The 23,745-nt window shown below is 49.6% G+C and overlaps 1 protein-coding gene across 1 annotated transcript; it reads right to left on the bottom strand.

Annotated features, from left to right (window-relative positions):
* Positions 1-327: 327 nt before the first annotated feature.
* LOC124656169 lies at positions 328-23,347 on the bottom strand. Its single transcript, XM_047194961.1, has 11 exons — positions 22,930-23,347; positions 22,228-22,374; positions 21,992-22,146; positions 21,497-21,778; positions 20,189-20,316; positions 9,902-10,019; positions 9,725-9,817; positions 7,961-8,038; positions 7,756-7,843; positions 738-800; positions 328-651 (listed from the first exon to the last, which is right to left on the bottom strand). The coding sequence occupies exons 1-11, from the start codon at positions 23,345-23,347 to the stop codon at positions 647-649; spliced, it is 1,575 nt and encodes a 524-aa protein (XP_047050917.1). The 3' UTR covers positions 328-646.
* Between the last annotated feature and the right edge of the window lie 398 nt (positions 23,348-23,745).

Raw genomic sequence — 23,745 nt, 5'->3', positions numbered from 1 at the left:
ATGACGGTGCTAATTTTCCACATGGTTACAAGTTGGCCACGTGAAATTCAACCGGGGCCTCTCTTCCATGGGAATATGTCCCCTAACCTCCAAAAGAAGCTTTTCTTGGACGTCGTGGGCCGGCTCTTTCCGGCGGTGAACTTGATATCTTTTTAGATGTCACTTTTGAAGTGTTAGGATTAATTTACGCCCCTTAAATAGTTGTGGGACTTAGTGATGCATTTCAGTCTATTGGCTGCTACCATGCTCAATCGCAAATATGTGTGGTTGCTTCAGCAAGCTCAATTGTGTCCCTGCCAAGCCATCCCAAATATTCTTGGTTCATATCACCCAAAATGATGAACATGAAGCTTCCCTCCATGCTTAGATACTTTCTTCAACAGTTGGTGAACATAACAGCAATTCAGAAGTTATATGTACAACGTTGGTCTTGAAGCAAACATAAACGTATTCTTCTGTTGAGCAATTTCAACCAAACTCGCTAACATAGATATCATCAGTTAAAAACCCTTGGCTTCCATCATACTCCTTGAAGAAAATTGATGACCGTGCATGATGGTTAGAGCACGGCATATAGTTCAAGAGCATAGCAAAATAGGTATCTGTTGCAAAAGGCTGAACTTGGCAAAACACATTGCGACTCGGTTTATCCTAAGAAAGACCGAAAGGAAAAGCATCAGACTCAAATCCTAGCTTGCATGGCATACAACTAATGCAAAGAAAGTAACATGACTTGCCTGAAGCAACTAGGTCAGGTGGCACCGAAGCAGAAATCCCTTCAATATTGAAAGGACGAGTAGCTAAACAAAGAAAAACATCTATGTTAAGACAAATGCTAATTATCTATGCAAACTAAAAAGGAAGGCTATACATAAAAATATTGGTGTAACATATTCTTGAATAATATCAGGCACTTCTATGCTAGTGCTCAGAAAGTCAGAATCCTAAGGCACGATAAATTAATAAATGCAGACGCTATGAACATGGTTGTTGCAACTGTGGCTGTGTCGCGCCTCAAGGAACCACCCTGGAAACTGTGTGGAGATTGCTTGTTAGCAGCCCTGCAACTAGAATGGCTTGGATGACACTAGCACTTGCTTTAGCCTGGGCCAGACGCTCGATTTGGGCGCTCCGAGCACAGCAGTGCCCTCTAATTAGCACTAATCAACTGCTGTCTTCCACCACAGCAATCGAGCAGGAAAGCAGCACTGGATCGAACATAAGCAACACAAGATGCCATACTATGAATCTTGCAGCAGAGCAAGTAAAATAGATAACCCACCAGCAACCTCATTGTCGCTAACATGGCTGGCTGAATGAACACCGCAGATTACTAAATTAGCATCCCGATCCACCGACCCGGAGGATTGGAACCTGGGTACGCGCGCACCCATTTACGAAAAGTTTAAAAAAATGCTATTTAAAAGTTTTCAAAAAATGTGAAGTAAAATTTTGCATGTACATATTATGTTGATACTTACTCGTGTGAGTTTTCACGAAAAAATACCATTGTGTGTGGCCTGTATAAAAATGACAAAATGTCCAAATGAGAATAGTGAACAGGAATTTGTACTATTCACAGGAATAGGAATAGGAATAGGCCTCTTGAAATCCTGCTTGCCCCCAAGCAGGAGCATAAGGAAATGCTTGCTTCAGCCGCTCCAGATCCTCCCAGGTGGCTTGTGCTTCATCAGTTCCACTCCATTGGACCAACACTTGAGTCACGGTGCGATGACCACGCTGGCGCACCCGTTGATGCAGAACTTGAATTGGAACCTGCCCAATACGCTCCAACACTTCATAGGGACCGAAGAACTTGAAGGACAACTTGTGATTTGCCCGTCGAACTACCGATGACTGAATGTACGGCTGGAGTCGAAGGAAAACCTGGTCACCCACTGAGAAACTGCGCTCCCGTCGATTCTTGTCAGCCTGATGTTTCATGCGCTGCTGCATTCGCAAGAGATGTTGGCGGACAGATGCAAGGATCAGGGATCGCTCCTTGAGCCACTCTTGGACGTCAGGAGGAGCAATGTGATCCGTAGCTGTAATGCCAAAGTACCTTGGCTGCCTGCCATAGAGAACCTCGAAGGGAGACTTACCAAGTGAAGAATGCCAGTTGGTGTTATACCAGAATTCACACAGACTGATCCACTTGGCCCACTGGTAAGGATGAGCGCTAATGAAGCATCGCAAATAGCACTCAATGGACTGATTTACCCGTTCTGTCTGACCGTCCGTCTCTGGATGGTTCGCTGTACTCATCTTCAGCTGTGTTCCAGTTGCACGGAAAACTGCCTGCCAGAAGTGGCTGGTGAATACAGGATCTCTGTCAGACACGAGAGACAATGGCATGCTGTGGAGTCGGTATATGTTGTCGACAAACAAATCCGCAACCTTGTCGGCACTCGTAAGGATGTTTAAGAGGAATAAAATGGGCATATTTGGAGAATTTGTCAACGACAACCAGCAAACAGTTGTAAGTGCGTGAAGGAGGCAGCCCGTCGATAAAATCCATGGTGGCAACTTCCCATGGCTCCGAGGGAACTGGCAAGGGTTGTAGCAACCCAGCCGGCGGTAGACGCTCCGGTTTAGCTTGTTGGCAGATATGACAGGCCCTCACATACTCACGAATCTTCGTCTTCATGCCAGGCCAACTGAACAGCGAAGATATCCGGCGGTAAGTCACAGGAAATCCTGAATGGCCTCCTTGTGGGCTGTCATGGAAGGCAGAGATGAGTCGCTGTTGTAGAGCAGCATCAGCCCCCACATAAATTCGACCCTTGTGGCGCAAGATGCCCTGATCCATCGTGTAGGTGTCAACAGACTTGGGATCTAATGCCAATTTCTGGAGTAAGTGTTGCGCTTGGTCGTCAGTAACATAGCTGTCTGCAACAGAAGAGAGCCAAGCTGGCTTCAGAGTAGAAATCACGAAGAGTTGTGAGCTTTCTGGTGGTTTCCTTGATAGAGCATCAGCAGCGCCATTGTGTATGCCTTTTTTATACTGCACTGTGTACTGTAAACCCATCAGCTTGGTGAGCGCCTTTTTCTGCCAGTCTGTGTGCAACCTCTGATCTGTGAGATGGGTGAGACTCTTGTGGTCAGTGCGAATCACGAACTCCCCCATTTGTAAATATGGACGCCACTGCTGAACGGCCAATAAAATGGCCAAGTATTCCTTCTCATAAACAGAGAGACTCCTGTTACGCGGTCCCAAAGCTCTGCTTACATAAGCCAGTGGATGCCCCTTTTGCGAAAGTACTGCTCCAATACCCACGTCACACGCATCAGTATCGATGACGAATTGCTGAGCAAAATCTGGCAAGGCTAGAACTGGTGCTGACACTAGTGCATCCTTCAAAACTTGGAAAGCAGTGTCTGTGACTTCTGTCCAAACGAAAACAACCCCTTTTTTGAGCAAGGCTGTAAGCGGTTGACTGATGATAGCATAGTTCTTGATGAACTTCCTGTAGTAACCGGTCAAGCCTAGGAAACCCCGCAGCTCCTTCTGATTCGCTGGCTGAGTCCAATTCCTTATCAACTCAATTTTGGAGTTGTCAGTTGATACACCAGCTGCTGAGATAACATGCCCCAAGTAGGCCACCTTTTCTTGAGCAAACACGCATTTGCTGGGCTTCACCTTCCACTGATCCTTCTGGAGGATAGACAACACAGTCGAAAGATGTTGCAGATGCTCAGAGTAGGTAGCACTGTAAATCAGTATATCATCGAAGAAAACGACAGCAAATTTCCTCAGTACTGGTGCCAGGGTGGCATTCATTGCATGCTGGAATGTCGCGGGAGCTCCTGTTAGCCCAAAGGCCATAACCTTGAATTCATACTGCCCGTTGTGTGTTTGGAATGCTGTCTTGTGTTCCTCTCCTGGAGCTAGGCGAATTTGATGATAGCCAGCCTTCAAATCTAGCTTAGAGAACCACCTTGATCCCGCAAGTTCATCCAGAAGTTCGTCGATGACAGACAATGGATATTTGCCCTTGATGGTTAGGGCATTCAGTTGCCTGTAATCGACCACGAGCCTCCAGGTATTATCTTCCTTCTTTACCAGCAGTACAGGAGAGCCAAAAGAACTATTGCTATGGGTAATGACGCCTTGAGACAAGAGTTCTCTGATTTGTTTCTCAATTTCATCCTTCAGTTCAGGAGCTACCCGGTAGGGTCGAACTGACACTGGTCTTGCACCTGGAACCAATGGTATATGGTGGTCATATCTCCTCCGAGGTGGCAATCCTGTTGGAGTTTCAAAGACTGCAGGAAATTTGTCCAGTACCTCCTGTACATCAGCAGGGATGCCTTGGTTGTCCTTCACAACTTCTTGTAACAAGTGAATCTCTACTAGAGCATGTGTGCAATGATCTGGTCCATCACCATAGAGCACTACCTGTCTCCCCTCATGTTGAATAGCAATCCAACCTTGTTCCCAGTGGGTTAGCATGGGGCTGTACTTTCCCAACCAATCAAGACCAATAATACCATCATAGCTGGCAAGATCAAGGACCTTGAATGTATCAGTGAATGTTGCCCCCTCAGCTGTCCAATTCAAGGACTCGAAACAAGTTGTACTGTGCAGAATAGCCCCTCCTGCAACCTTGACTGGAATTGGTACAGTAAGCAGCGACTTCCCTTGCAATAACTCTGCCTTTTTCGCATCAATGAAGCATGACGAACTGCCTGAATCAACAAGGAACAAAAATTTATGTCCCTGTATCTCTACTTGTAACTGCATAGTCTTCGGAGAGGCAAGCTTGGTATCCAGAGCAGCTGTGGAGAGTAGCAGCAAATGTTGCTGGGGCTGATGTGGTGGAGGTTCTCCCGGTTGCTCATCCTCCGGTTGCTCACTATCACTTGGATTCATCGGGGTACATGCGATCAATCAGCTCTTGCACCACATGTAATTGGACGAGTAGTTTTGCACTCGGTGATCTCGCCCATACTTCTCACCGCAAGTGAAACAGAGCCCCCTCGAACGCCTGTAAGCTCTCAGACTAGTCCATCTGTCTCCATTACCAGCCCTCTGTTCTTGTGCACGCTTCTCTTCGACAGCCTTAGAGACCCACTTAGCTGGAGGTGGTGGTGGCAGTTGTGCTGCCGGAGGAAAATGAGTTTGTGCCTGCGACTGATGAGAGTGATGCGGTCGCCTGTGAGAAACAGTCTGCGTGGGTGCATGTCCTACAGAACTGCTACTGCCCCCAAGTTCCTCATACAACCGGGCAAGTGTATAAGCAGTGTCGAGGTCCTTCGGCTGCTGTATGGCCACCAGCACACGAACTCCAGCGTTCAGCCCGTCCAGGAAACGTGTGGTGTAGTGGATTGGATCAGGGTGTGTCTCATATGCAGCAATTTGATCCATCAAATCAGAAAATCGATTAACATAATCCTCCACTGTTGTTTCCTGGGAGATGTGGAACAGCCTTCTTACCAGAATCTGGTGTTGGTTCCTGCTGAACCGGTTGAGCACTGCTGACGAGAATTCTTCCCAAGTTGCCGAGGAATGATGTTGCAGGAATGATTCCAACCATGTAGCAGCCGCTCCAGTGAACTGCCCCGATGAGTAAGAAACCCATAGCGTCCCCGGAATATTGCAGCGCTGGAAATATTCCACACAACGCCTCTGCCACAATTTCGGATTTGCTCCGTCAAATTGCGGTAGATCGACGCGGTGGCCATGGATTCCTTGGTCAGATTCACAGATAGACTTCCACTTATCACTGGAATTACAGGTGCGGTCGGCTTGCATACCTCCGACCGGGGAAGACCAGTGCGGTGCACTTGTCGATCCCCGGTGACGTGTGTCGCGGCAGTGCCCATCGGGGCCGACGGCGCATCCTCCCTGGCCTGCTGTTGGTGAGGCAGACGAGGGGCCCGTCTTGTCGCCAGGATCCGGGCGCGGAATCCGGATCACGGCATCAGCGAGGGCCGCGATCTGGGAGCCGAACGTGGACTTCATGGAGTCGAGGTCGTCTGCGATGGAGGCCTTGACTATCTCCAGATCCCGGCTCACCGACGACTTGACGCCGTCGACGGAGGCGTGGATCTCCTTGAGTTCGCCCGTGGTGTCGTCGACGAAGATCTTGACTGCGTCCAACACCTCCTTCTTGTAAGCCAGGAACTTCTCCTCGTACTCCTCCCTGGAATCTGTGCGGAGGAGATCGTAGAGAGCTCGAGACTCCGGCGACAAATTCTCCATGGCTTCCGCGCGCTTCCGGGACGAAAATCTGGTGGCGTGTTTGTGAGTGGGGAAATCCAGATCGGATCGGAAGGCTCTGATTACCAATTGTAAGAGTCGGCTAGATCTATTGCAATTCAAATCGCAGGAGAGAATATTTTGGTGGCTCGATCCACCCAACCACCCCCGAGCCAGTCACACACGGCAGCGCCGTTCATAATCCAATTACAAGCCAAAACGAAAAGAAAGACCCGACCCTTCCTAAATACTGCCTTTGTCCTCACGTAATCCAGCTGCCGGTGGTGAGCCAGGCTGGCGCCTTCTTCTCCCTCCTGGGCCTGCTTCTCCTTGGGCCTGGTTCCTCTCTTGGGCCTGCTTCTGGGTCCAGGTCGTTGACAGAGCGATGAACCAAATCTGACAATGAAGAGGAGGATGAAGACGAAGGTAAGACCTGATGCAGTTTGATCCCTGAATTTCAAATCGTTCCGTCTTGAACCATGAAATTCATCGATAAAAGCTACGATTTTATGTCAAAATATTAAAGAATAGTAGGAGGAAAGGGGAAGGAACGAGCACATGATGGGTAAGAAGTGGATGGCGGCTGTTATTTTCTGTTTTTTTAATCTTTTCCGCACGGGACGGGTTAGCTGGGTAAGCAACGCACCATTGGAACACCACCTCTAGCCATTTAATATAGTATAAAGATATTCACCGAGTAATCCCCCTCCCCACACATAAAACCAGATAGACTGCCTTGCTGGTTTTATTGTGGGTAAAAATATGCTATAGCTATATGGATTTTTATATTCTTGGCATCTAAGTAGCAGTGAAGAACAATGATGTGCTTTGAAAATGTTCAAGTGACTTAAAATTAGCTAGTTAATTTACTTGAACTTGTTAATGTTCAGCAATCTGGTTTAATTTTATTGAATGTTCCTGCCATATAAATTTCTGTGATTTTGCATGTAGAGAAATGCCACCATTTTACAGTTGATGCTTTCTCAGTACACTGATAATCTGTACCAAAAAAATCCAGATATTCAAATTCAAGGGCCTGGACTTCAGTTTTGCCTCGGGCCCCAGAAATCTCAGGACGGCCGGCCCTACTCCCAAGTTCTACGAAGTCCACGAAAGACGTAGCCTGGATGCCTTTGCATTAATAAACATGCCTATTAACACCAGTTACCAGCCATTTTAGTTACGAAACAAGTTACCAGCCAATCAACCATTCACCAAAATCATAATCAGTTAAGCGCCAACACATCCATCAAACCTACAGTGTATGAATATTATGGTATACTAAACATCTCATGGCTGTAAGGACATGCTATTGCAGAATGCATGTAAGCTTACGAATTAGAACTAAAACATAATGAATTTATCAGTCCATTCCAAATTAATTTAGTTCTAACTTTGTCAAAAGTCAGACTACCGACTTAGGACAAAGCTAGAACTTCAATTAATTTGGAATGGAGGGAGTATAAAAGAAGGTGAACAGAGAACTTGGAGGTAGAAAACTGACAATCTAGATCATGTTTGTATGAGACAAGGTTGAAAGGGGATGCACGAACCTTTTGCAACAATTTCCCCTTGATCAGAAACATTTACAGTCAACTCTCTAGTCCTCCAGAGTCTTTTACGAGCATTGAACACCCCAATCTACAAAGTCAAACCGATATATTTCTGAGTGCTAAGATTTTGCTGTTCATAGTTCCGTATTATGGGATGAACACACAGATGGAGCAAATCACACATAGAATATGAAAGGAAAGTTACCGAAACATTTATATTTGCATGACTGTCATTTCCATTGGCAAAATGGCCCTTGGATAAGTCCAGTAACATGTTCTCCAACTGATAATAGCAGCAAGAAATTACAGAGGTCAAGAGCATAGAGTAATACAATGTGGCATACATATATGATTTTTTCGAAAATAATCCACTTAAAGACTAAACTTTCCATGAAGTTCAGTTGGACTCTAAGGCCTTGAAAACGTCAAAACCATAGCATAAACTTTGTTAAACCGGCCAGTAGTGCCCTTAATGACGAACGGCTCGGTGTATTGCACCACATGGACTGACATGTAGACAAAGCCTCCACGTTGCTGTACATGAATCAGCTTCACACTGCAACTGACTCACGGAACTGCTCTCTCCCTCCCCATTATAATCACCACCCTCTCATTGATCAGATCTTGTAGATAGGGCTGCGAGCAGGATCCCATGCAAACCCACATATAGGTGTTCTAAAAGTCAACCTAGTGCAATTTTTATTTGAGATTAACACATGTTTGACTTTGATATACCTAGCTACATGAAGGTTTGTGGGATGTCCGCTTTGCAACCCTACTTGTAGATCACTGGTTCTTTAAGCAGATCAAAGACGAAGATACGTTTAAGTATAGTGTACACGTGCCTTCTTAACAGGCTTCTTCTACAGCCGCCACCAGTATCACATTTTGGACAAAATGTGCAAAGGTGAGCAAAACAAGAAGGAAGCAACTGCAAGGATAAGGACAGGGCCATTTCTGCACCAAGATTCTCCATTAGAAATATTATGTCTGATGTTTAAAGACACATATTGATGCTAAGAGCTTGTGATTTCAGTTCCAATTCAATAGGACTTGTTATGTAAGTGTCATGTTAAGGACCGGTTGTGTCAAAACAAAATGTGCTAGTTCCACGTTATGAAGTTAAACTGTAGATGCTTTTCTAATAAATTTGGATTGAGGTCTAGTGGTGCTCTTTGACCTTATTAATTGCAAGTACTAGCTGATTTTGGTCAAAAGAAACAATTGATGGGTGTGCAACAAGTGGAGTTTGGATATTGTTGATTTTCTAATATGCTTGTGAGCCAGTTTTATGTTAAAATGGTTACTATTTCTCTGGAAGCTGCATCCCCAAATGTTTTTATTTACTTTCACATTGCTCTATAATTTGTAACTCTGGTTATGCTTTTGAGAAAGCAGGGGCAAGCCACAATTTTTGAGCTACTGAAGGGACATAATTGAGCACTATTTCTCTGTATATGACTGTGTGTGGTTGATATGTGACCCCATGAGCCATGATACCAATTTACACATGGTTACTGCTGTAGTACTGCAAACAAGCCTGCACCATACCATCACTGTGATACAAATTGTGCTAGACTGATTATCACGTAACTCCATTCATGACGCACAGATGTCCACAAAAGAAGGTATTTAGAGCTGCAAACAATTGTCATAATTCCCTTTCAGATGATTACTAGCCTACTACTACATGTTAGTATTTCTAAGCAAAAGAAAATCTGTGCAACTAAAAAGCTCAACTCCAAGTGCTTTTGACAACTAAATGTTAGTAGTATTTCTTAAAAAAACTGTGTAACTAAAAAACTCAACACCTTAAGCAAATCATTTTCTTGGCACAGCACAGACATTACACAATACACTTTTTTGTTGCAAAGTTGAAGCTCCAAAGTGAATTTCATACAAAGTTGAAGCTCTAAAGGTGGGCTTCTCATTTCAACTGAATCCTTATATAAATCTATAATATGCTCACCTCAACTGTAGTAGAAATGTTTTCTCCCTCAAAACATTCAATAACATCGCCCATTCGGATTCCAAGTTTCTCCGCATGCGATTCTTTTGAGACCTAAGGTTCAGTTGGTGATAATTACTCCATGATGTAAGAGAAGAACCTTAAATAAACAAATAAGCAACAGTAAACATTCCATACCTCTTGAACAATAAGACCGCGATCAATATTAAACTTGCGCCGTATCTTCTCAATATGAGCAGGGTCTAAAAGCTTGATGGCGAAGAACTTCAACCCAAGGTGGGGACGCGGGATGGACCTATACAATAATCATTTAATAATCAAAAACAGTGAAAAAGAGCATGTAAAAGTCAAACCCATTTCAAATGAGTTATTTTATTCCAAATACAAAACTGGATAACAAACCGCCAAAACCAGACCAATTATTTGAATAAAGTGAATAACACTCAAGGAGAATCTGTCATAATCCTATGGCCCAACAAACAACACATTTCAATGGAAACAAGACCAACTGAGTATATAGAGAGTTACGCAAAACAACAGCATCAGTGCCAACTGAACTGATAACGGTGACCACAACTTTTAGACATTTAAAAGAAAACACGCCTTTTGTACCAGTATTTAACTTAAAACCGAAATCTACCAGTTTTACCCTATTTGACAAAGAATCCGACAGATCAGGCCCACATGTAAGGGCTGATGAAGTAAAATGCTGCCTGCGGACAGACATGAGCCCCATCTGTCATCTTTCTCTCCTTCCTCTTGCCTATTTTTTTCTCGCTCTCTCGATCAAGGACTGGCATTAGGGCCACTAACTAGTTTTTTTTAAACTGAAGGCCTTAGCCCTGCTTTAAATTAATAAAGCAACATAACCATACATAGTTGGGATACATAACGAGCCATCGCTCCCACATAGCACATAATCAGCGTACAAGGTCCCCAGACCTAACAAAGTCTAAAGCTCAAGATGCAAATAGCAGACTGATAACAGGTTCAAACATAGCATCGGACACCATCCCCCGGGTACATGGCGGAGATGAAGACATGGCGACATCAGGAGCCCATCGACACCGCCAGGTCCGTATGCATCCGCCGTAGAGAGTCCATCGCCGCGTCCACGAGGCCTCTATCCTTCCACTTCACCGAGCATCCTCCATTGCTGCATGTAAACGATCATTTTGAATAAGGCGTCAGCCGGTTTGCCAATAAGAACCCCTTCCATAGTTAGCTTATTGCGAATATTCCATAAGGCCCAAGCTAACGCCGCGAAGGAGTACCAAACTACTCGTCTATACGCCCCAGCCAAGCCGTGTGAGATAGCCAGGAAATCACCTGCCCCCGCAGGGTTCCAAGAACAATGTAGGAGCTCCCTAACTCCCGCCCATAAGAAGCGGGCCAAAGCGCACTTGAAGAAGATATGATCGCAGTCTTCCGGTTCCCCACGGAGTGCGCACAACCCATTAGACGGACCTTTCCGTTTGGCCACCTGCAAGGAGCAAGGCAGTTTGCCCCAAAGGAGTTGCCACAAGAATACCCTTATCCTAGGTGGCACCCGAGTCCGCCAAACCTCCCTAAAGTGTGTGACCGCCGCCCCCTGCGATAGCCGGCAGTAGAGAGACTTAGCGGTGAAGTCACCGAAGCCTCCAAGCGCCAAGAAACCAAGTCATCCTCGGCGCTAGCCTGAGTGAAGTCAAGCTCCCTGGTAAGGTTGTCCCATTCAACCATCTCAGCCAGGGAGAAAGGACGTCTAAACTGCAGACGCCAACCCGGGCCATCCCTAGCCCCCAACACCGTAATGAAAGGTGAAGTGCAGCAGCTAAAAAGCACCGGATACCTGTCCCTGAGCGGAGAGGTACCTAGCCACCAATCAAGCCAGAAAAACGTCCGCTTCCCATTGCGGACGCTATGTTTCGCGCCAAGTTTGAAATACCACTTGACCTTCTGGATAGAATTCCAAAATTGCGAACCCTTGGTAGGCACCAGGGGAGAGAAAAGGTCATTCTCCCCAAGGTACTTAGCTCTAATCAGCTCAGCCCAAAACCCATCAGCATTGTGGTAGAGCTTCCAAACCCACTTAAGCATAAGCGCGATGTTCATATGCCTAGTGTTGAGGATACCCAAACCCCCCGCCTCCTTAGGCCGGCACACCGTTGCCCAATCAACCATGTGGTATTTGCGCTTATCCCCCACTCCTTCCCAAAAGAAGCGGGAGCGGACCTTGTCAAAGGCCGCGTGCGTTGAGTCAAATAGCATGAACGGACTCATCGCAAACGGAGGAAGGCTCGACGAGGCAGGAGTTCGTCGGCTCCGGGCGGCCAGCGAAGCCAAAAACTTCCCCGCCACGGGTCGACCCGTTTTGCTACCTTGGCCGTAAGGAACTCCGGTCCGAGGCGCGTAGCGACTTGTTGCTAAGGGGCAATCCCGGGTATTTAATGGGGAATGTCCCCAAGCGACAATTGAGGAGCCGAGCTACCCGCTCCTGCTCCAAAGGCGTGGTCCCTACCACAACCACCTCACTTTTGGCAAGGTTGATCTTTAGGCCGGACATCGGCTCGAAACTAATCGGGACAAGCTTGAGATTGGCAATACCCTCGTCCGTCGGCTCAATCATCACCATCGTGTCATCCGCATATTGCAGGTGGGTGATTCCCCCTGGAATCAAGTGCCGAACCAGACCCAAAATGTGTCCAGCCTCCCTGGCTCTCGACAGCATGGCTGCCAAAGCGTCAACCATGAAGTCAAAGAGAATAGGGGACAGCGGGTCACCCTGCCTGACCCCTCTGGCATTGCGGAAGAAGGGGCCGATTTCCCCATTCACATTCACCGCCGTTTGGCCGCCCGAGACCAATTGCATTAGGCGATGAACCATCGTGGCAGAGAAACCCTTCCGGCGAAGAACTTCGCGCAGGAAATCCCAATCAACCCGGTCATAGGCCTTCTCAAAGTCTACCTTGAGGAAAAGGCCCCCTAGCCTTTTAACCCGCAACTCATGAGCGATCTCGTGCAAGGCCAACACTCCCTCGTGAAGGGCCCTGCCCTTAATAAAAGCGATCCGTGAGCGGTCTATCGTCCTATGAGCTAACGGAGCGAGGCGAGACGCATAAGCCTTAGACACAAACTTAAAAATAACATTGATAAGCGCTATAGGGCGGAACTGCTTAATAGAATCTGCCCCTTTTACTTTAGGAATCAAGGAAAGGATCCCAAAGTTCAGCCGGGAGATATCCACCCTCCCTAGGGCAAAATCATTCAGAATCTGGAAGACAAGGGGTCTCAAAGTTCCCCAGAACCTCAAGAAAAAGGCCACCGGCATGCCATCCGGGCCAGGGGCCGAATCCACTTTCATATCATGTAGAACGGCATCTAGCTCCTCTAAGGTGAAGGATCTTTCCAGCTCCAAGTTTTCTGCGTCGGATACACGTTTAGAGGATGGCCAAAGGTCATGAGCCAGGGTGAAGGCCCTAGCCTCGCCCGCTGAGCCCATCAGCTGGCGGTAGTAGTCATACACATGTCCCATGATAGCTGCCTGATCCGAAAGCTTGCCCTGTTCCGAAATCAGACGGTGAATCCCGCATCTCCGACGGCGCCCGTTGGCAATCGCGTGGAAGTACGCCGTACAAGCATCCCCTTTGAGAAGCCATTGTACGCGACTCCGCTGACGCCAATACTCCTCCTCTAAAGAGTCGAGCAGAACAACCTGGTCTTCTAGGTGATAGCGGAAGGCCCATCCTTCCTCGTCTAACCCTGACGAGTCAGCCAACGCATCAAACGCCTCGACCTGAGCCAGAAGCCCAGCCTTACGGTCACGTTTCTCCTTCCCAAGGTTGGCCCCCCAACCCTTGAGGAACCGACGTGACAACCTAGCCACGCATAACCGAGTGCTCAATCGATCCCCTATGAGGACCGAAGTCATGCAAAAAGGAGCCCAGTTTACCCTTAACTAGGTCCAAGAATCCCGGGATCCCAAACCACCAAGTTTGGAACATGAATCCGGCAGGCCCACACCTCTCCTCCTCTCCACTTTTAAGTAGGAGAGGAGTATGGTCGAGCCAATACGAGTGATCGCCGTCGGGGAGCATAGCGGAAACCAAGCCTCCCGGGCCGGGGACACAAAAACTCTATCCAACACACACCTCACCGGTGACAGCTGCTTGTTCGTCCAAGTGTATCGCGCCCCTACCCTAGCCACCTCCCTTAGTGACAGAGTTCGCAATGGCGTCATTAAATCTATGTACCCTGGGCCAATTAATGTTGGCATTATTCTTATCCCCAGCCCGGCGGATAAGGTTAAAGTCCCCACCCGGAACCACCGGGTCCCGATACGAGCTAACTTCCCTAGTAAGCTCGCCCAAGAACTCGTCGAGTACGTTGGTGATCCGCTGGTCCGTAGACCAGCACGAACCACCACTTCTTGTTGGTCCTCCGCTGGAGGACATGAGCGCTGAGATAGAAGGTACCCTTCCTCCATACTCCCACCTCAAAGGTCTCATCCCGGAAACCCGAGCAACAGGCCCCGGAGTGCCCTCGTCGCCGGCAGCCAATTCCAATTGAATTGACCACCGACCTCAAGCCTGCGAAGCTCAGGGGCCGAAAAATCCTGCCTAATTGTCTCTTGGAGCCCAACAAAATCCACCTTCTCGGAGCGCAGATAATCAAGCATTTGGGACCGTCTCCCAGAGGCCCCAAAGCCCCGAATGTTGTAAATGAGGCCTTTCATCGCTACCCGGCGCGCTTGCCCCGTCCCTTACGGGCCGACAGCATTGGCCGCTTGGCGCACGCACGCTTGGGCTTGCTTCGGGTCGAAGGGCCTTCCCCTCCGGGTCCTCCGACACCGGCGGGCCCTCCGCCGGAACCTCGGCTTGCGGGTCGGCCTCCCCGGCCGCCGCTAGCTGTTCTTCCTTTTCCTTCTTAAAGGCCGCAGCCGCAATGGCTGCTCGGGCATGCTCCCTTGCACGCACCGAGGTCGAGAATCTCACACGGAGAGCCCCTGCTCGGGTTGAAAATAATACAACTATCCACTAAAACATTGGAAAGCCTCGCGTCGAGAAGGGAATCAAGAGAAGTGGATTGATGTGTACCCGAGTCCAGGTTCTTGTCCGCAGTCGGCCTCTTGGCCTTCTCCAGCGCTGAAAGGTTGACCGACACCTTGCTGTGCCTGGAGCTCTTCCTCACGGACAGCGCCTTGTCCGTCTTCTTGGGCGCCCTCGAGTAGGTCGCCGCCGTCTTGGACTTCTCGCCCTCCGCAGCCACCACCGGAACCACCTGACCGACCTCCGGGAGCGACACCTCAGGCATCGGCGAGGATCGCTGCACCCCGTCGCCCCCCCTGGGCCTCTCCAGCGTGGCAGCAGCCAACTCCCCAGCAGTCAGGCGCTCTCCCTGAGCAACCTCCATGGGCGCGGCCATCCCCGGGCCCGACACCATGGCCATGTCAACGCCCCCTCCAAGGCGGGGTCACAAACCTCGCGAGTCCGTCGACCCCTCCGCAGCCTTAGGAGGGAGGCCACGAGAACCATGAGGGAGCGGGGCTGGCGGAAGGAGGCCAGCACGCCCCCGTCCGCCAGGTTGGACCCGTACTCATCAAGGAAACGCAGCCGCGACTCCGTGTCACCCAGCGGCGGGGCGCTGTGATACCCCCCGGCGCCCGTCCCACCGCCGCGCGCCTCCGTAGCTTGCTCCTTGCCCTTGGGCGTCTCCTGCGGCTTCTCAGCAGCCGCTTGGTTCCTCTTTTCCTTGTCTTTCTTCCCCAGGTCATTCCACTCCTCCTCGGACGGAGACGGATCATCATAGTCTTCATCATCTTGATCATCGTCCCTAGGCGGCGACGGGGCCGGCCCCGCCCCAGAAGTGCCCCCGCCCCTCCCGCCCAGCTCAGCCTTCACAGCAATGTTGTAGCCTTCCCCGTTCACCACCAGCTGCACCGTCCCTTTGATCCGCTCCGGGTACCGGCACTGAAAGCGCATACGGATAGGTTCAGTGCGACATTTGCGCAGGGACAGCTCATCCACCTCCAAAGGGCGGCCAATCAGAACCATAGCAGCCATCAGACGGTCCACCTCCATGAGGTCATCCGGGACGCCGGACAGCTGGACCCACACCGACGGCGAGGCTCAGTGAAGGTTTGGGGCTAAGAAACGCCTCCCGAATCTCCACCTCTACCTTGTTGATAGGTAGGAAAAGCTTGCCATGCCTCGTTCCCATGCGAAGCGTGGCCTGCGAAGGAAAACACACCGAGAACTCCGTCTCCGAGAGACGACACACCTGCCAATCCCACTGCTCGTCAACCAAATCCTTGAGTTCATCAGAAATCTGCAGCGGCGACAGCGGGGTGCCCTTGAACTTGATCACCGCTGTGAAAGCCTCCCCGGTGCTCTTGCCCTTGATCGGGTCCACCTCAATCGCAAAGAAACCAGCCCCCGCAATGGCGTGACCCATAGTCCGTAGCCGGAGGAACTTGCCGCGCGATGTACAATTTGCGGACGCGTGCCCCTCCCCTCCACGGATCACACAGATCGGTTCAAAGGTGCACGTCGACTGAAAGTGTCCAGGGCGCCCACACTTGAAGCATTCCGCATCTGCCACAGCGCCCGCCGTAGCTGCAGGCCCAGCCTTGCCCTTGTGCTTACTCGCGCCGCCCTTTCCTGCTGCCGGCCCCCGCCGCCCAGCATTGGAAGACCCGGCGCGGCCCTCGCCGGCCGAACGACGCGGAGCCCCGTCCTCACGCCGCTGTTGGGCATGCCACCCGGCTGAAGGCTGAACCCAGCCCTCTTGAGACCGGTGGTTCCCGCCACCTCCATGACCCTCGTCACGGAAGCCGTTCGGCCACCTCCTCCCCGGAAGTGCCCGGCCTCACCATCCGGCCGAAAATGGCCAACTTGCTCTTGGCGGTAGGAGCTGCCGCCACCGCTCCCCTGGCGGTAGGAGCCCCCACCTCCGCTGCCCTCCTGACGAAACGGACCGCCGCCGCCACCGCCACCCTCCTGACGGAAGGGCCGCCGCCGCCGCCGTTGAAGTTGCTGCCACCCTCCCGGCGGAAGGAGCCCCCGCCTCCGCCCCGAAGTTGCCCTCCTGGCGGAAAGGACCGCCTCCGCCGCCGCGCTCCTGGCGGGAGGAACCGCCACCGCCGAAGTTGCCGCCCTCCTGGCGGAAGGAGCCGCCGCCACCTCCCTCATGGCGGCGACCCCCGTCAGAGCCGCCGAAGCCAGGCCCTCGCCGGCTGCTGTTTTCACCGTAGCGGCCGCTACCCCTGCCCCCGATTGTAGCCGCCGCCACCACCACTGCTGCCACCCTCCCGCGGAACCCCGCACCGCCACCGCCCCCTCCGCGCGCCGCCCGTCACCGCCCTCACCGTCGAGCCGGCGCTTGTTGCGGCCGTCGCCACCCATCGCCGTCACCTCCGCAAAGGAGCGAGAGAGCGCCGGTGGTTGAAGGGGACGAACAACGAAACGCCTGGAGAAGCGCCGCCGCACCTCCTCTCCTCTTGCAAGAAACCCTAAAGAAGGATCAGAAACCCCTTTTTGCATCCAGAGCCACCTCTTAACCCCGATAGAGGCCCCTTCCAGGCCCGTTGGAAAGGAAAGCAAAAGTGGGCCAAGCCCAACAAACGGCCCAGAGCCCCCAGACGAACCTGGCAGCTCGGGGAACTCCTCCAGGCCCGGAACAGCCTTGCTGGCAGGCCGGCCCAAGTCCAGCCCAGCAGCCTGGCACGGGACGCTCCCCTGCGGGACGCTCCTCCCCTCCTCGGTCCCGACCTCAGGCGGCGCCGCAGCCGCCGCCGTCTCCCGCTGGTCGTTCGTCCGCCGATCTCCCGTGACCGGGCCGCAAACCGTCGGAGGAGCCACCCCCGTGGAGCCCCGACCACGCCGCTTCCAGCCAGCATCCCCAAGTCGCCCGAACCTGGGAGATTGGCCCGCCGAGAACCGCGAGCCCTTGCCTCCCGGCGCAAAGGCCCGTCGTCGACGGTGGCGGAGGGAGCCCCCAAGCTCCTCCGCCCGATGGATGAACCCATCCAGCGTAACTGGGGTCACCGGCCGCCGCCGGCCCTCCGCAGAGGACGAATCCCCAGACCCCGACTCCGCGGCCACCTCAGCGCGGCAAGGGTCCTCGCCCGCGTCCTCGTCGTCGGAAACCGCGAGCGCCCAGAAGCGGCCAAGGCTCCGCCCCATGCCCTCACCGGGGGACGGAACAGAGCAGAAGGTGCCCGCCCTGGCCGCCGTCGGGGGCGAGCAGGTCGCCGTCGCCCCGCCATCGCCTTTCGAATCGCCCACACCTGTCCGAACCGCCATAACCCCTGCATCTTGATGCTGACACACAAGCCCTAAGCCGGCCCTATGCCAACGGCTGATGCACGCCATGAAAAAGGCCGCTGGCCACTAACTAGTCGAAGGCTGTCATCCAGGGGCCACTTCATCTTTCACACAGGCATGCTTATCATGCTCCACTTCTTCAGCCGCAGGACAGGTAGTTTCTTTGTCGCGCCGCTTAGCTACCCCCGCCCATGCTGTGACACATCGCAACCGTCATTGAGGAGGAGCGCACCATCGCACTTAACCCCCACGACGACACACCCCTCATTCTCAAGGCCCTCACCCTCAAGCTCCAGGAGCAAAGCTTCAACGCACCCCAAGTGCAGGAGATCGCACTCACACTGCTGTCTTGTGCCCCACAACTCCAGCCTGAACCCCAGCATGGGCAGGAGAAGCACCTCGTTCAATTGAGTCTCCATGCTTGCGCCTGAAGGCCAATGGTCATAAGCAAACCAGGGCCGGTGCACTGCCAGGTGCGAGGGCTACCCACTCATGGAGCTTGCTCGTGCGAGAGGAGGGTGGCATGGAGACGGTGTTAGAGAGAGGAGGGTGGCATGGAGACGGTGTTATGTGGGTCTGGTTTGAAGATTTATTTTCCACGTTAGTCCTTGTATGTGGGACCAGCCTGTTGGATTCGTCTTTAAATGAGGCAAGAAATGAAGCGTGGATACTTTGCTTTTCTACCGTATCGGTATCGGATACTGCTCGAATACGGGATATTGCCCGGATGCTGCTCGATACGTATCCCGTATGTATCTTCTCATTTTCGAATTAAAGAAAAAGAAAACAAAATATCGACAGGGGAGGGATACCCAAGGGATACTCGAACCATACGGAAACCTTACGAATTACGATGCCCGTCCCCAAAAAGAACACACGCCCCACAGCCTCCAAAAACACGGTTCACACATCGCACCCTTGCGCAGGCGCCGCGTAACCTTACGAATTACGATGCCCGTCCCCAAAAAGAACACACGCTCCACAGCCTTCAAAAACACGGTTCACACATCGCACCCATGCGCATGCGCCGTCTAACCTTACGAATTACGATGCCCGTCCCCGAAAAGAACACACGCCCCACAGCCTCCAAAAACACGGTTCACACATCGCACCCTTGCGCAGGCGCCGCCTATAGCCATCTCTCTGAAGCCGTCTCACTGGTTGAGCAAGCCAACGTCCACTCATCTGCTATTGCTGATCCTTCCACTCCACCCTGCCTCATCGAGCTACGTGACCAGCGAGTTTTCTTCCTCCATCTCCTAGTCCCCTTTCGGCCACCACCTTCATCCATGAATCCACCCACCATTGATTTGATCTCTCAATTCATTCCTTCTCCCTTCAGATAAGCAATGGGTAGTGGTAGTACGTCCACATCAAACAAATCTTCGACTGGGAGCTCAATATCGAGCATGTACAATGGCAGCAACTTCTGGGAATGCAGCCCAGGTACTACCCACTGCTCGTGTGATATGGAGGAGATCCACAGCCATGTTAATCCTATGACTAATATTTACTTTCTATATTTTTAAATGATTTACATATATATGAATGTATCCCCGTATCTGAGTTTTTTAAGAATTGTCGTATCACGGTATCCCCGTATCACGTATCGGATACGTAAGTATCTGTGATTCCTAAGAGGCAACCGCTAGATTCCGGTTCTATAGCCAAGAATGTGTGGTTATTTGTTAAAATTTCCAAATTTTGTGGTGAACTGTTATCAGTTGCAATGAAGTGCGGTTTTGGGCAAAACACTCTATTATGAAATCTCTGCTCATGATCACCTACCCACCTAGGCATCAAGGTAAGAGCCTTAGCATCACTTATACATGATTTTTGCACTAAAAAAATTGCATCAATTTATTTTAAAACATGACAAGAATCACACGGCTGAACAATGTCATATTACTATTGGTGTCATTAAATTGGACAAACAAGAAAATAAAAAGAAGGCAAACCAATGTGAATAAATTATGAAACATGAAATGCAGAATTTCAACATTGCACGATAAAAAATGGAATATACAATCATTCATGAGAAACGAGAATGACATGATAATTATTATCTAGTTTTAAGTGCAACTCCAGATAAAATGCACAAAACAGTAAACAAGAATTTATTACAATTAGCAAAACTACAATATAACAAAGGAAAACTTACCCATGAGTCCTCCACAGATCCAAGCACTTAAGTAGAATCGAAGAAGGTATAAAAGACCCGTCGGTAGAATTATTCACTATGCCCACGACATTTGAATCGAAGTCAATGACTGGTCCTCCATCATCAAACTACAATATCCATATAACCATATTTTACAGTTTATAGTAACAAAATAGTAAACAAAGAACTGCACAATAAATAATGAAAATACATTAAGTAGACTGTATTGGACATGCGTTGTCCGGTGCCACGTAGGGTCGAACCATCTAGTCCTGTTAGACTTAGACGGTTAGACCCAAACCATTTCTCCCCTATTATCGCCGTGTCCGCTGCCTTGTTTCCACTTAGGCAATCAACTGGATGACGAATCGATGATCACCGGCGTGCCTTCATAATCTAACCACGATGCGATCTGCAGCTGAGTGCTCTTTACTCCAGTGTTGTTCGCGATCGCGTGTTGTTCTACCTAATTTTTTTTTGCCTGTTTGAGAGGCTAGGGTTTTTACCGAGGGAGCGGAGGACATTTGGTTTCAGGGACAGGGACCTACTGAAGTTTTGTTGCATCAGATCAAAAAATCATTCGAAAAAATCATTAAAGTGCTATTTTCTACCGATTTTGTAAGTTCGGGTTTTTGGAAATTTATTGAATACTGCATACTTCTTCAGATCATCTCTTACTGGTGTGTGAGCAATGGATTTTTGGTGGATAGTCTGTTACAGAGAGATCTCATTTTGGAAGGGATTTCATAAATCATGGTGAGGGGATTGTGCTATATTGGTGGAACAAACTGACATGACTTTTGTTGAGAGCAATAGGATATCGCTTCTTGAAATCAAGGCCACCTCCATGATAATGTGAAATATCAAAAGATCTGAAGTTAGACTTTCTTTATCCAGGGTCATAACTGAATAATCATCTAATGGTCTGAGGTTTCTGTATGGTGACAATGGTTGTGAGAATACAAGTCGGCATACAACAGATTGCAGGGTAGGCGGGTGGCAGATATTGATGCAGAAACGCAAACAGAGAACAACACCAAAGGAGGGAATTTTGAGCAGCCACGTATGAATATGGAGCATGTTGAGAAGGGGCTCATGTGGCGCGCCACCAAGCCTATGTGTCACCGCCCACAGGACGGCACGTGCATGACCCATGTGTGCAATACCGATCAACAAAATAACTTTGACTGGGCTAGGGGGCAGTATGAATGGTTGGGAGTCATATGGACTTAACTCCATTAAGCATATTCCAAATTTCGAAATAAAAAATGATGCATATAATAGTGTCACGGTAAAGTATATCGTTACCTCATTGTCCACATCTTTGCGAGAAAGGTACATGTAATGATAGCGATCATAGATAGTTGGATTCAAATATTCTGCCCTGCCATGAGTTATCCTGAGATTCATTTTTTCATCTCTCCCAAGCTGGAAAACTTCTTGAGCACATTCCACACTATTACTAAAATCAGGTACAGGTAGCTGAAGAGATTGATCCACTCCAACCCTAAAAAAAGCGAGATCATAATGCTTCTGGAGGTAAATCAATTGGCCCTCTGCAGTGGTGTCATCTAATAAGTGAATAACAACCTGAAACAGCGGTTGGAAGAAGTATGAGTATATCTTGTTCAGAGCTGCTGGCAAAGGTCAGAAGATCCTTCAAGATAGAAGTACGCATATAATGGTCATGAGACAGGATCACAGGATTAACAAAAATGAGACTAAATTCATGATAAAAGTCATCAAGAACACGGGCAAAGCATATGACACAAAGTGAGATTTCTCCTATCCTTAACATCTCACCTTAGCCTCAGCGGAATACTCATCTTGGCCTAACCAGTGGTCCATAGACGGGCAGTTTGAGCGTATTAGATGTGCTGTTGTCAAAACAATGCCGGTGTTTTTCTTTTCATCCCGTTCAATCCAGAATCCAGAGCACCTTCTTAGCAGTGTATTATCTGCAAAATACATATAAATGTTTACTTGCAGAAGGCAGCAAGTTGCAGTGACTCTGAACATATAGGCAAGATGTGACATACTAACAAAGGATGAAAGCCCCAGGACATAATGAGCAGAACGAAGCACTGCTTCTCTTCCAGATTCACGTCCAGGAAGAAGTTTAGGATCAGCAGACAGGCATGTGGAAGCTGTGAAGAACTCAAGGGTGGGCAGATCAAACTGGGCAGCTACAAGAAAATCATACAGCACGCATAAGCACAGGTAAGCTTTATATGCCACTCAAAAAAATTGACCATCTAACTTGCAAGTCTGTATACAGCAAAGCATAATTCAGGACAAATGATTGTCAGGACAACTGGTGGCCTACTTGGCTACATTCTAGAACAGACATCAACACTGAGACACAACTTTAACCAGCATGCCATCCTGACAGAGGGTAGTATAATGTACTGAATGAAAGAAGCTACTCAGATATGTTAGCAAGATGCAGCTGATGGTAAGCAAAAACCACCAGGTGCATGGCAATATCAAAGAGGAGGACTATCTCAATTAAACAAGGTATGAAACATGTCAAAACCAGGACCCAGGCATACCCTCAGCTGCGAACACGGTTATCCTCTATTTGAACTTCAGTTAGCCAAGCATGCCAATGATTAAAGATATTTTACATATTATAGATGTTAGATTAGATATTGAATATGAAACATGCATTCTCTTATTATTTATTTGGACTATGACTTAATTCTATTGCAGACTTGAAATTCTTGGTTTACAGAACAAACCTAATTTTTGCCGGTAACTGGATTTTTCAGCGTCAAAGGCCTTGTATATCTCCGGATGGTAAATTCTGCTATATATCACCCCGTCACCAGGGAGGTATGGCTCGCAAAGTGGCGAGCTGGGGGCAGATGAAACCACCACCTCTTCCTCCTCCTCCTCCCTCCCCGTATCTCTCTTTTTCGCTTCTCTTTCCTCCTCTTCTCGCTCCCCGCGGATCCTCTTCTTTCCCCTCCTGGATTTTTTCTTCCTTGCCGCAGCACTCCTTTTTGTTCTTCCCAACCGGGTTCCAGACGTCGGCGTTGCTGCGGGTGCGCTGCCAAGGCGGAGTACAGGAGGTGTTGATGTGGATTCCTTCAGCCGCCTTCTTGCCCTCGACCTGGATCCCGATGCGTCGTCCTCTTGTGTGCCGGGAAGCGGCATTATTGATCTGGCCAGGAGGGATCGTCCAGAGCAGGCAGCAAATTAGATCATCGCCGGAGAAGCTCGTGCCCAGCCGCCTACAACCTGCTCTGACGGAAATCAGGGGGTTTTGTGTATGGCAAGGCGGGACAAGGGTTAGGATTTTTTTTTTTTTTTTTCAAAAGGAAATCAGACTTTCATTTACAGGTGGAACCAGCACAATCGCTGTCCACTAAAACTTGCACAAACTCAGGCGCATCATGCCGCCAAACGGCTGGGGACTGATGTCCAAGTTTTTTGAAATGAGCTAAATACTTACTTAATCTCTTGGAAGATGTGGCCACTGACAGATAGATCATGCGTATTTGTCTTGATGGCTTTAACAGTTTCTCGTGGGGGACCAATCATCCTCGTCGGAT

The sequence above is a fragment of the Lolium rigidum genome, chromosome 5 (genome assembly GCF_022539505.1).
Source record: "Lolium rigidum isolate FL_2022 chromosome 5, APGP_CSIRO_Lrig_0.1, whole genome shotgun sequence".
Classification (NCBI taxonomy): Eukaryota; Viridiplantae; Streptophyta; class Magnoliopsida; order Poales; family Poaceae; genus Lolium; species Lolium rigidum.
The sequence above is the reverse complement of the archived record's forward strand: the minus strand, read 5'-3'. Positions and strand labels throughout refer to the sequence as shown.

Excerpts from the sequence above, each read along its gene's own strand:
- LOC124656169 (XM_047194961.1), bottom strand. The coding sequence starts at position 23,347 with ATGCCGCTTCCCGGCACACAAGAGGACGACGCATCGGGATCCAGGTCG. Across the intron at positions 20,317-21,496 it reads GCAAAGATGTGGACAATGAG|TTTGATGATGGAGGACCAGT; the intron begins GTAACGATATAC and ends TGGATATTGTAG. Across the intron at positions 801-7,755 it reads AGGGGAAATTGTTGCAAAAG|CTACTCGTCCTTTCAATATT; the intron begins GTTCGTGCATCC and ends TTCTTTGTTTAG.